The 14,030-nt window shown below is 42.2% G+C and overlaps 1 protein-coding gene across 2 annotated transcripts in view; it reads right to left on the reverse strand.

Annotated features, from left to right (window-relative positions):
- Positions 1 to 1,876: 1,876 nt before the first annotated feature.
- The window catches only part of CDADC1 (cytidine and dCMP deaminase domain containing 1), a 32,930-nt gene continuing 20,776 nt past the window's right edge, over positions 1,877 to 14,030 (reverse strand). For both annotated transcript variants that reach the window (XM_056562077.1, XM_056562076.1), the window contains exons 7-9: positions 11,035 to 11,224; positions 3,872 to 3,932; positions 1,877 to 3,122 (exon numbers count right to left, since the gene is read on the reverse strand). In XM_056562077.1, coding sequence (XP_056418052.1) covers positions 3,046 to 3,122; positions 3,872 to 3,932; positions 11,035 to 11,224 — 328 coding nt within the window. In that variant the 3' untranslated portion in view covers positions 1,877 to 3,045. The remainder of the gene's footprint in view (positions 3,123 to 3,871; positions 3,933 to 11,034; positions 11,225 to 14,030) is intronic.

Here is a 14,030-nt window from a genome sequence, read left to right on the forward strand (position 1 = left end):
ATCATGCTGATACATTGTAACATATGATTCCTATGGAAAGCTAATCAGTTGTACATTCATTGACAAAAAATAAATAAAAAAAATTTGGGCTTACTGACCGTTTCCCGGTCCTTAGCAGAAGTAAATTTGGCGTCATGGCGCATATGAGGCGTCCTGCCATTGACAGCCAGCCCCTGGCACCTTCATTTGCAGTAGTGTCATGAACAAGAAACCTGGACGGCTATGATTTGTACTGTATTGTCTTCAACAACTTATACAGTGACCCCCCCGACCTACGATGGCCCCGACATACGATCATTTCAACATACAATGGCCTCTCAGAGGCCATCACATGTTGAAGGCAGCATCAACATACGATGCTTTTGTATGTCGGGGCCATCGCTTAAATGGCTATCCGGCAGCGCAGACTGCTTCAGTTGCCACCGGATAGCCGTTTACGTGAGCTCTGGTGATGTCTCTTACCTGTCCTCGGGGCTCCGGCGCGTCCTCTTCGGGATCCCCTCCATCATCGTCGCTCTCTATCGACGTCATCACGTCGCTGCACACACCGTCCTGTCTTCCAATAGGAGCGACGTGCTTAACAACGTGATGGCGGCGACTGAGAGCGAGGATGCCGGGGAAGCAGAGGCCTTGCCGGAGCGTCGGGGACACCTCGGGGACGCGGCGACAGCGATGGACGGCGACATCCCGGGCAGCGGTGACAAGCGGTGACGTTCCGGAGTGGCGGGGACACGTGAGTACAACTTCCTCTAACAGTGGTCTACAACCTGCGGACCTCCAGATGTTGCAAAACTACAACACCCAGCATGCCTGGACAGCCAACGGCTGTCCGGGCATGCTGTGTGTTGTAGTTTTGCAACATCTGGAGGTCCGCAGGTTGTAGACCACTGTCCTATACTTTACATTGCACAGATCCCTCAACATGCGATGGTTTCAACAAACGATGGTCCGTTTGGAACGGATTACCATAGTATGTTAAGGGACCACTGTACAGGTTCTGTTTGGGATCCGATGGTGGTGGAGATGGAGTATAGAGGCCTCGTACTGAGCGCTCCAATCCTGCCTTGTGCTGAGGAGCGACACATTGCCCCAACTGCTGGTGTAATGATCTGGGGAGCCATGACATATGGTCCCCGCTAGTCATATAAAGGACACAAATAGCTCAGAGATATGTGCAGGACATCCAGTGTTCACATGTGTGGCCTCTCATGGTGGGGCTTCTGCATTATTCAGCAGGATAATGCTCCACCACACACAGCGAGGGTTTCCAAGGAATGTATACGCCAGTCTGCAACACTTCCTCGGCCTGCCCAGTCACCTGATTTATGGCGAACCATCAGCAACCACTAGTGTGCAGGATCTACAGGCCCAGCTACAACCTATGGGGGCAAATGTGCCACAGGATGCCATATGGAACCTGCATGTCTCCATGCTCAACTGTATCCAGACTAGAGGCTCCCAACAGTCTATTAGAGCCTCCTTTAAATTGTACAATTTTCCACAATACATTGTTCCCTCAAGTTACAATATTAACCAGGATGACCATTGTAAGTTGAAACCATTGTATGTTGAGACCAGAACTCTATGGAAACCTGGTAATCGGTTCTAAAGGCACCAACATGTCATCCAAAAAATAGGAAAAAATGAGAATTAAAGAAAAATAAGTAGATAACTAATATAGACAAAGCAAATCCTTACATATAAAAGTAATAAAGATCTGCTGGGAGCTGTAATCACTGTCTAAGTCAGTGTTTCCCAAGCAGGGAGCCTCCAGCTGTTGCAAAACTACAACTCCCAGCATGCCCGGACAGCCAAAGGCTTTCCGGGCATGCTGGGAGTTGTAGTTTTGCAACAGCTGGGAGCACCCTGCCTGGGAAGCACTGGTCTATGTAGAGGACAGGAGCTTCTTCGGGGTCCTGTACAGTACATGTAATGTCCTAAAAAAGTAACATGGTGCCACGCCCACCTGGTGTCCAAAGGAGCAGGTAACCCCGGTACAGGTAACCCAAGTGTACAGAACATGTATACCTCCCTGTACTGTAGGGGGCGCTACCAGACACCAGTCAGTGCATACACTTCAGTAATACAGGTAAAGAGTACAGAACATGTAATACCTCACTGTACTGTAGGGGGCGCTACCAGACACCAGTCAGTGCATACACTTCAGTAAAACAGGTAAAGAGTAGTACAGAACATGTAATACCCCCCCTGTACTGTAGGGGGCGCTACCAGACACCAGTCAGTGCATACACTTCAGTAATACAGGTAAAGAGTACAGAACATGTAATACCTCCCTGTACTGTAGGGGGCGCTACCAGACACCAGTCAGTGCATACACTTCAGTAATACAGGTAAAGAGTAGTACAGAACATGTAATACCTCCCTGTACTGTAGGGGGCACTACCAGACACCAGTCAGGGCATACACTTCAGTAATACAGGTGTTTTACCAGTAAATTGCCCATTCTGATTGGTCAGATCTTCCAGCCATTGACACGTTTCACAGATCTGGACTGTCTGTACATTGTATGTTGAGTCTGGTTTCAGGTTACAATGGTCCTGAAAAGACCATTGTATGTTGAAACTATTGTATGTTGAGGCCATTGTAAGTTGAGGGATCACTGTAAACTTATCCTTTTAGTTGTAATATTGTAATAACTTACATATACCATCATTACATTCATACATATACATTTTCATTAGATTTCAACAACTCCTTGTTAAAATTTTTTTTTTTTTTTTTTTTTGTCAATGAGTGTACATGTATGTGTGATGTGAAGCCAAATTAAAAAGGAATCTGACTGCAATTAAAAATACTATACATTTAACTGACTTGCGCACTGCTGCCATGTCTTATTTCTGGACAGTCACATCCGAGTCCTCCTATACTGTCTATCGATGAGCAGCCATGCACAGAGCACTTTGACTTGGTTAGCAAAAAAATAAATATATATTTGTTTTCCATCTTAAAATAGAATTGTTTCTGCAAATAAATAACATCTCTTCTAAAATAAAACTTAAAAGTGCAAGTAATAAGAGGTCAGGTTCACAAGCTCTCTCCATAGCACATCCTCTTGTTCTGGGAGCCAAAATCACCATGTTCCTTGTTCTCCAAATCCCCATCTATAAAATGAATGAATAAAGAGACATAATTCAGTAATGAGGTACGTTCACACGTATGCAGTTTCCCGCTGCAGATTTTCAACAATGGAATCTTTGCAATCAAAAATCTGCAGCAGATTACATTAATTATTTTCACTGGCGTACCTCTTTAATTATTATTTTTTGATCAACTGGTGTTAGAATATTAAACAGATCTGTAAATTACTTCTATTTAAAAATCTTAATCCTTCCAGTACTTATCAGCTGCTGTATACTACAGAGGAAGTTCTTTTCTTTTTGAATTTATTTTCTGTCTGACCACAGTGCTCTCTGCTGACACCTCTGTCAATGTCAGGAACTGTCAAGAGCAGGAGAGGTTTGCTATGGGGATTTGCTCCTGCTCTGGACAGTTCCTGACATGGACAGAGGTGTCAGCAGAGAGCACTGTGATCAGACAGAATAAAAAAAAAAAAAAAAAAAAAAAAAAAGAAAGAAAAAGAAAAGAACTTCCTGTGGAGAAAACAGCAGCTGATAAGTAGTGGAAATGTTAAGATTTTTAAAAATAAGTAATTTACAAATCTGTATAACTCTCTGGAACTAGTTGATTTAAAAAAATATATATTTTTCACCGGAGTACCCCTTTAACTTCATTGGGGTCTGCTGCATATTTTTTTGATGTGGAAATTCCGCCACAGGGAATCTTCCACCTGTGTGAACGTGCTCATACATATAACAGGGCACATTGAGGAGCCATAGGCTAACATACTCACTTTCTGCAGCCGTGGAAACCGTTGCGTTTTTAGGACTTGTCCAGTGAGGATTTTGTTGCCACTAATGATAAAATATGAAAGATATGGTTTAATATGGAGTCACATCCCCCGACAGTCAGCTAGTGACATCATTACAGATTTATCATTGTTGTCTTTGGAAAGTGAGTTTTGAAGTCATTCTTGTTTTGCTTATGTGCGACACATTTATCAGACCCCCCCCCCCCCCACGGGGGGGGATTGATAAATGTGACGCACATAAGCAAAAGATAATAAATCACTTCAGAACACCACTTTGTAGGATTCCTCCTCTGCACATTTTTCTGCACAGCTGTGACTTTTTGTGCGACTCTATAACAGTGCTCTCTGAAGGCAGTCTTGTAAGTCAGGTCTGACCGGGCTCTGACTTGCGACATTTTGGAAGGTTTGACAGCTTTTTTTTTTTTTAAAGCCTATGTGTGACATTCACACTTCATAAATTCGCGACCACTGCATAGTGAAACTGAAAGTTGCTTAGGTAAGGCTGTTTGCTACTTTATGCAAACACATGTGCGACATTTTGTGCGACCCGTGTAAGCAACTGGTACAGAGAAAGTTAAACAGATTTGTAAATTCTATTTAAAAATCTTAATCCTTCCTGTACTTATAAGTTGCTGTATGCTCCATAGGACGTTCTTTTCTTTTTGAATTTCCTTTCAGTCTGACCACAGTGCTCTCTGCTGACACCTCTGTCCATTTTAGGAACTGTCCAGAGTAGGAGCAAATCCCCATAGCAAACCTCTCCAGCTCTGGACAGTTCCTGACATGGACAGAGGTGTCAGCAGAGAGCACTGTGGTCAGACAGAAAACACTGGAACTTCTGGAAGGATTAACATTTTTAAATAGAAGTCATTTACAAATCTTAAAATTTCTGGCACCAGTTGATTTAAAAAAAACATTTTTTCCACCAAAGTACCCCTTTAAATGCAATGATAAATCTGCTTCGAGTATAGTAAAATGTTATAGGGGGAGATTTATCAAAAACTGTGCGGAGGAAGAGTGGTGCAGTTGCCCATGGCAACCAGATTGGGTCTTTCTTTTTAAAGAGACCTGTGAAAAATGAAAGAAGCGACCTGATTGGTTGCCATGGGCAACTGCTCCCTTCTTCCTCCGCACAGTTTTTGATAAATCTCCCCATAGTCCCACAGACAACCCATACTACTGGAACCCATGTATTGTAAGGAGGGCCTCCCCACCCATAATCATGGGGGATAGATGAATGTGATGAGTGGGATCGACTCCATTCTACTAAATAATAGAAAATGAGAGGCTGAAAATAATTGATCATCCGGAGCACAAAGTGTGGGTGGACAATATATACACTAGGAGGTGTTACATGCAGCATGTATGCAATATGGCCATAAACTAATGTAACAATTATTAAAGATTACCTGTCATCAAACCATATTTTCTAAACTAACTCAGATTATATTCCCTAACTACTCCTAACACCCCTCCTGTCCTAAAAAAAAAATTTCCAAGCTTTAAAGGGTACCTTTCATCAAAAAAACTTTTGATATATTATAGATTAATGTATGCAGAATAACTTTCCAATAGCATGTTATAAAAAAAATATGCTTCTTTCTATTTAATTTTTCACTTTGAAAAATGACCACTAGGGGTCTCCCTACCAGTCCTTTTTTATAGATTTCAGACTCATGCAGGAGTCCTAAATCTCAGACTGCAGCTGGGACACAGACAAACTCAGCACTGCTCACTGCCAGGGAGTTTGTCTGTGTCCCGTCTGCAGTCTGAGATTTAGGACTCCTTCATGAGTCTGAAATCTATAAAAAAAAAAGGACTGGTAGGGAGACCCCTAGTGGTCATTTTTTCCAAGTGGAAAATTAAATAGAAAGAAGCATATTTTTTAATAACATGCTATTGGAAAGTTATTCTGCATACATTAAACTATAATATATCAAAAGATTTTTTGATGAAAGGTACCCTTTAAAAAGCTCTGTTCTCCCAGCAGGAGAAAGTGGGTGTTCCCAGCCGGGACGATGTCACTGAAGCCTGTGAGAGCTGTGCCTCGCCATGCCTCGCAGTTTGGACTTCTACAAGTCCAGGTGGAGACCAAATTAACTGTTCGGGAACATAACAGAGCCACCTAGAGGCAGTTTTGTCGATCACATTAAAAACATATAAACTTTGAGAATTTTAACAGCAAGTTAATAGCAAAGTGTTTTCTAATAACATAAGAAATATTATATTAAAAGTTTAATTTGGTACTTTTTAAATAAGATCTAGGTCATTTATACTATTTTGCAGACGTTAGTGATAAATAATATGAACATGCCATTTATATTACTAGGGTTTTAGCAAGGAAAATTCTAAAATAATTCTAAAATATATTATGGTGAACAGTTTATGCCATATAAGATAGGAGGTAAATAGCATTACAGGACCCTTGTATACGCTATAATGTATGATAGTCAGAAATGGCCTCTTAGACCAGTGGTCTTCAAACTGTGGCCCTCCAGATGTTGCAAAACTACAACTCCCAGCATGCCCGGACAGCCGTTGGCTGTCCGGGCATGCTGGGAGTTGTAGTTTTGCAACATCTGGAGGGCCACAGTTTGAAGACCGCTGTCTTAGACATTCAGACATGGAAACCCTGATTCTGGTGTCCAGAGCAAGGATAGACTTTTTTTTCTGCGGATTTCGCTCTGCTGTGCACTGCACTGAAATGCACTGCTGTGTATGAGACGGTGTATTTCTGAGCGGTCCTAGCGCCGCCGGATTATTAAAATGTGCAGAATGTCCACCCATGTTTTCAGGGCGGACTTTTCACCCATTTTTCGCCGTGTGAACATGGCCTATAAGTGACTTTTTCTGCCATTTGTATTCATGTCCCTCACTGATCCGGTGCACACTGCCATATGTTCGACTACCCAACACCACCCACAGACTATCAAGGCAGGGTAGGGAAGCACAAGGATGACCACAGCAAGGCCAGTCACGTACACTTTACTTTTAAAAGGCCTCTAAGACCGTGTTTTTAAACAGTGTGTCCCCAGCTGTCGCAAAACTACAACTTATGCTGGGAGTTGTAGTTTTCCAACAGCTGGAGACACAGTGCTTGAAAAACATTGCTTTAAGAAATGAAAGCTGGGATTTGATTGGTTGCTTTCGGCAACCACCCTCCTTTTTAAGAAATATATGCTCCAATGTTAAGAAATATACTTAATTTCCTAATTTTGATTTCCGTGGGGTCTTGGAAAGAACATAACTCAATCTACTTAAAAAAAATAATAATTCTGACACATAAAGACTTGTAAAACGTTTTGGGGTCTGGGTGTTCAAGCCTCCACCAATCGCTGGAACGAGAGGGAAGAAGCGCGCAGCTGAGTGCTTCTTCTCCCTGCTCTGTGTGCGTAGCAGTCCCGTAGACTTACTATGAAAGTCCATCTCCGTCATGTGCACAGAGCTGAAAGAGAATGTGCTTAGCGTGCGCTTCTCCTGGCACCTTTTAGCCATTGGGTGTTGGATGCTGAGACCCCCACCAACCGAAATTTTTGACAAGTCTCTAAAATTTGTCAATTTTTTTTTTGAAGTGACAGTGCCCATTTTAAAAAAGAAAAAAAAGGAATCTGGTTGGTTGCTATTGGCAACTCCCCCACTTTTTCTTTTCACCGGTTTTGTGACCCATGCAGGATACTGAATCATTTCCATGCAGTACAACTCATGTCTAATACTATGGATGCTATGTAAAAGCATTCTCACTGTTGTGTTTTCTGCACAGCAGATGTATCATTGATCAGAATGTATTGACAAACGGAATCAATGAACATTCGCTAAATAATTATAAGTCTCAAAAATAGCCGCAGCCGCTGTCACCTTCACTAATGTAGGACAAACACATGACCCCCTGTCTGCACTGAGGATGTCATGCACCCAGCCTCATTACACATGGCCGCCCTACAGCAATATGGCAGCTTTAAATAGAGCAACATGCATTGATCATGTGCTTGTTACTGCGTCGCTGATCATGTTAACATTATTAGGTATTTCTTTGTAAAGTGTGTGTGTATGTATATATATATATATATATATATATATATATATATATATATATATATATATATAAAAAGCAAATACGATGCAGCACTCCACAAGTAGCAAAGAAGGTGGTTTTATTCCATCATGTGCATAGACAACGTTTCACCAGTCTCACACTGGCTTTTTCAAGTGTGAGACTGGTGAAACGTTGTCTATGCACATGATGGAATAAAACCACCTTCTTTGCTACTTGTGGAGTGCTGCATCGTATTTGCTTTATCTGGATTAAGGAACCGGAGGACCCAGGTTCCAGATATGCGGGGCACCCCGAATCTCTTTTTTACTCTGGATTTTGGTTGTGCCGTTTTTATTTGCATTGTGTATATATATATATATATATATATATATATATATATATACATACAGTGATCCCTCAACTTACAATGGCCTCAACATACAACAGTTTCAACATACAATTGTCTTTTCTGGACCATCGTAAGTTGAAACCAGACTCAACATACAATGCTACCTACAGTCCAGATCTGTGAAATGTGTCAATGGCTGGAGGAACCGACCAATCAAAATGGGCATTCACTGGTAAAACCCCTGTATTACTGAAGTGCATGCACTGACTGGAATCTGGTATTACATGTTCTGTACACTTTACCTGTCCCAGGGTTAGATGCACCTTTGGACACCAGTAGAGGGCGACTCCGTTACTTTTTTGGGACACTGTGGCCCAGATTTATCAAACTGTGTGAGAGAAAAAAATGGAGAGATTTTCCCATAACAACCAATCACAACTCAGCTAACGAGCTCTGGTAAAGTGAAAGCTGAGCTGTGATTGGTTGCTGTGGGAAAATCTCTCCATTTTTTCTCTCACACAGTTTGATAAATCTGGGCCAATGTGTTCTGTACAGGACCCCGAAGAAGCTCCTGTCCTCTACATAGACCAGTGTTTCCCAAGCAGGGTGGCCCCAGCTGTTGCAAAACTACAACTCCCAGCATGCCCGGACAGCCTTTGGCTGTCCGGGCATGCTGGGAGTTGTAGTTTTGCAACAGCTGGAAGCTCCCTGCTTGGGAAACACTGACACAGACAGTGATTATAGCTCCCAGCAGATCTTTATTACTTTTATATGTAAGGATTTGCTTTATCTATATTAGTTATCTACTTATTTTTATTTAATTTTAACTTTTTCCTATTTTTGGATGACATTTTGGTGCCTTTAGAACCGATTACCAGGTTTCCATTGAGTTCTGGTCTCAACATACAATGGTTTCAACTTACAATGGTCGTCCCAGAACCAATTAATATTGTAACTTGAGGAACCACTGTATATATATATATATATATATATATATATATATATATATATATATATAATCATGGTAGTTTGAGGGGTTTGAGGGTTATTGCCCCTCATGTATATCAATAGGTTTCTGTGTTTGACTGCTCCTAGTTATGAAAACAAGTCAGAGCTAAATAGATTCTGAATCATTTTATAATCATAAATATGCATGCACAAGAATTCACAAATTCTCTGGAAGCGCAGCCTCGGGGGAGATACAGGTTTTCTTTGCAGAGATCCAGGTGTTGTAAAGAGTCTTATAGGCAGTTCTCTCTAGGGCAGTGTTTCCCAACCAGGGTGCCTCCAGCTGCTGCAAAAATACAACTCCCAGCATACCCGGACAGCCTCCGGCATGCTGGGAGTTGTAGTTTTGCAACAGCTGGAGGCACCCTGGTTGGGAAACACTGCTCTAGGAAATAAAACATCTCACGCAACCCGCCAGTATCCTGCTCTGTACTGACGAGGTGCATGGTATTCTGCAGATGGGTGTCATGTTTAGCTTTAACATTTTAAAACTAGACTGCTTTGAGTTTTTAGCCCCCCTCCGACTGTGCCTGAATGTATTTTATAAGTTATAAAAGAAGGAGGAAAAGGAAAAGGTATGGTTACACTCACATTATGGACATTTGTAACAACATTGTAGTAGTCTGGGGGGCTAAAAACTCATGACAGTTGTGCTTTAATGGGAATCTGTAAAGTCCATAACATGATCAGAGCTCAAGTGTCAAGGAGGCTGTGTAAGCCCCAGCATGTAGGCCTCCTACCTCCCTTTCTTTATTAATTGACCTGCACAGCTCTGTGCTGCAAGACGAGCCCTTCTATCAGTCAAGGTAGGGAGGGGGTGGTGGACAGAGAAGGCATGCATCCTGCGGCTTAGCACAGCCTCCTTGACACTTAAGCTATGAGCATGACCTAGAACTGACAGATTCCCTTTACTGTGTCAGACAATAGCTTACAGGGTAGGTACCTATAGGTGGCACTACAGAGATCGCTTTCTTCCTTCTGGAGGAGTGCAAACCCATAAAAGTGTCCATCATATACAAAGAGACAGGGAAGTTACATGACACTGAACTGGGTAAGGTGATCACCACAGAGGAGGATAACATAATATTACAGAGGGATCTGGGGAAGCTGGAGGCTTGGGCACAGACAAGGCAAATGAAATTTAATGTGGAGAAATGTACGGTTATGCACTTGTCACATCACTTATGTCTACACCATTTACAAAGAGACAGGGAGGGTACATCACCTGTGTCACACTATATATGGAGAGACGTGTAGGTAACAAACAAATGTGGACAGAGTCTTAGGCATTTAAAGGGGTTATCCAGGAAAAAACTTATATATATATATATATATATCAACTGGCTCCAGAAAGTTAAACAGATTTGTAAATTACTTCTATTAAAAAATCTTAATCCTTTCAGTACTTATGAGCTTCTGAAGTTAAGGTTGTTCTGACACGTGTCTCGGGAACCACCCAGTTTAGAAGCAAATCCCCATAGAAAACCTCTTCTAAACTGGACAGTTCCCGAGACACGTGTCATCAGAGAGCACTTGGACAGAAAAGAACAACAATAATAGAAGTAATTTACAAATTTGTTTAACTTTCTGGAGCCAGTTCATATATAAGAAAAAGTTTTTTCCTGGAATACCCCTTTAAGGTACTGCAAAATCGAACACTAGAGGTGGACTGATAGGGCCCAGACGGAAGAGACAGGTTTAGTTTACCACTTTAAAAGCATATTCAAAAAAATGTACATATTCAAGATGACTTACAACATATTTTTCAACTCCCCTGAGCTCAGAGAATTTCATGTAGGATATATCGGCCTTCTTTTTACCACTGTCCATGTCTCCAGTATAGATCTGCTTGATGCCAGCACCTTTAATAAGGGGCACACACTCATCACATGGGCATTTGGTCACAAAGATCATACTTTGTTCATCAGGATTAATTTCCTGGCACCTGCAACAACAAATATATATAAAATGACAACAAATACCAGCCGGACCCCTTCACGTCCGATTTGTTTCCATAACTAGGAATAAAAAAGTCTCATGTTTGACATACATATACCCCTATATTCTGCACCAAAAAGAGCACACCTTTAGAGGGACACTTACAGATGGATCAACCTCACTAACATGAATATACAGGAGGTTAGTGTGGGTGATCCTGAGTAAAGTGATGTATTCCTTACCTCAATCTGTTCAGCCATTATAGAGATACAGTGGTCCCTCAGGTTACAATACAGTAACCCCCGACATGCGATGGCCCCGACATATGATCAAATCGACATACGATGCTTTTATATGTCGGGGCCATCGCATTAACTGCTATCCGACAGCGCAAAATGCTTAAGCTGCTGTCGGATAGCAGTTTAAGCATCCCGGACAGGTTCACTTACCTATCCCCGCTGCTCCAGGTCCACTTCGCGATCCTCCAGTGTCTTCTGCATCTTCTCTGGGGTCCGGGCCTTGCTTCTCCGACCCGGCGCCGCAACGTAATAACATCACCAGAAAGCGAGGCCCGGACACCGGAGAAGATACGGAAAAAGCCGGAGGATCCTGAAGACGACGCCGGAGCAGCGGGACACCATCGGGAGCCCCTGGGACAGCATCGGGAGCGGTGAGGATGCGGTCCGGAGCGGCGGGGACAGGTGAGTACAGCTTCCTATACTTTACATTGCACGGATCCCTCAACATACGATGGATCCGACAAACGATGGGTCGTTTGGAACGAATTACCATCGTATGTTGAGGAACCACTGTATTAATTTGTTCCAGGATGACCATTGTATGTTGAGACCAGAACTCTATGGAAACCTGGTAATTGGTTCTGAAGCCCCGAAATTGTCATCCAAAAATAGGAAAAGGTGAGGATTAAAGATAAATAAGTAGATAACTAATATAGATAAAGCAATTCCTTACATATAAAAGTAAGATCTGCTGGGAGCTGTAATCACTGTCTGTTTCAGTGTTTCCCAACCAGGGTGCCTCCAGCTGTTGCAAAACTACAACTCCCAGCATGCCCGGACAGCCTTCGGCTGTCCGGGCATGCTGGGAGTTGTAGTTTTGCAACAGCTGGGGGCACCCTCTTTGGGAAACAATGGTTTATGTAGAGGACAGAAGCTTCTTCGGGGTCCTGTACAGAACATGCAATGTCCTAAAAAAAAAAAAAATAACATGGAGCCGCCCTCACCTGGTGTCTAAAAGGAGCAGGTAACCCTGGCACAGGTAAAGAGTACAGAACATGTAATACCTCCCTGTACTGTAGGGGGTGCTGCCAGACACCAGTCAGTGCATGCACTTTAGGAATACACAGGTTTTACGATTGGTCGGTTCTTCCAGCCATTGACACGTTTTTCACAGATCTGGACTGTCTGTAGCATTGTATGTTGAGTCTGGTTTCAAGTTACAATGGTCCAGAAAAGACAATTATATGTTGAAACTATTGTATTTTGAGGCCATTGTAAGTTGGGGGATCACTGTATAACGCAATCTTGTAATATGCAAATTAATTCTGAACTGCACTGGAGGTGGGTGTGAGGACTATCTGCACCTCTCATGTTGTCTCCTGGGTCACTTGACCCAGCTCATCAATATTCATATTCTTCTCCCTGATAAGTGAGACAGTGTGAACAGGACCCAGGGACAGACAGTCTTTAAACCCGCCTCCTGTGCAGTTAAGAGTTCATTTGCATATTACAAGTGTGTGCTATATTTTGGGAACGGCTGAACGGATTTGGGTAAAGAATACTACAGCGGAAAATTCTTTTCTTTTTGAAACACAGTGCTCTCTGCTGACATCACAAGCACAGTGCTCTCTGCTGACATAACGAGCACAGTGCTCTCTGCTGACATCACGAGCACAGTGCTCTCTGCTGACATCTCTGTCCTTTTTATGAACTGTCCAGAACAGCATATGTTTGCTATGGGGATTTCCTTTTACCCTGGACAGTTCCTAAAAAGGGACAGAGATGTCAGCAGAGAGCACTGTGCTCGTGATTCAGCAGAGAGCTCTGTGTTTCAAATGGAAAAGAATTTCCACTGTAGTATTCAGCAGCTAATAAGTACAGGAAGGATTAAGATTTTTTAATAGAAGTAATTTACAAATCTGTTTAACTTTCTGGCACCAGTTTATAAAAAAAAAAAAAAATAAATAAAGTTTTTCACCGGAGTACCCTTTTAACCTCCTGTATATTCAGGTTAGTGGGGTTGATCCATCTGTCACTTTCCCTTTAACAAAGTTGGAGGATTTTCAGCCACAGTCTAAACACTGAATTTTGTCACATATATATGGATTTTGATAGAGATTTCCCCTACTCTACTGTGAGACGTGATACGGTAAACAACAGAAGTGGTTAAGTCCATGACAGTTTTTTGTTACGAACCTTGCACCTACTGTAATCTACAGCACAACATTTTATAAAGTATATTGCACAGTTATGTTAGGGTTAGATGGGCCATTATGGTTACATAACCGAGATTTACAGCCTTTAGTTCCTTGATTCTTATGGGTTGTTTTTTTTTTGTTTGTTTGTTTTTTTGTAGCTATTTTCCTCAATTCCAAAGATATGAGAATTTTATTTCTTGGTTGACTATCTGCCAAATTTCCCTGAATAGTCAGGTAGATGTGAATGCAAGTCCCAAAGGGGTGTGAATATGAGTCTGAATAGGGCGTGGATATCAAGACTGGGTGAGGGGTGTTTTACGAGGCTAAAGGGACATTAAAGGGGTACTCCGCTGCTCAGCGTTTGGAACAAACTGTT

Source organism: Hyla sarda, chromosome 2 (genome assembly GCF_029499605.1).
Source record: "Hyla sarda isolate aHylSar1 chromosome 2, aHylSar1.hap1, whole genome shotgun sequence".
NCBI lineage: Eukaryota > Metazoa > Chordata > Amphibia > Anura > Hylidae > Hyla > Hyla sarda.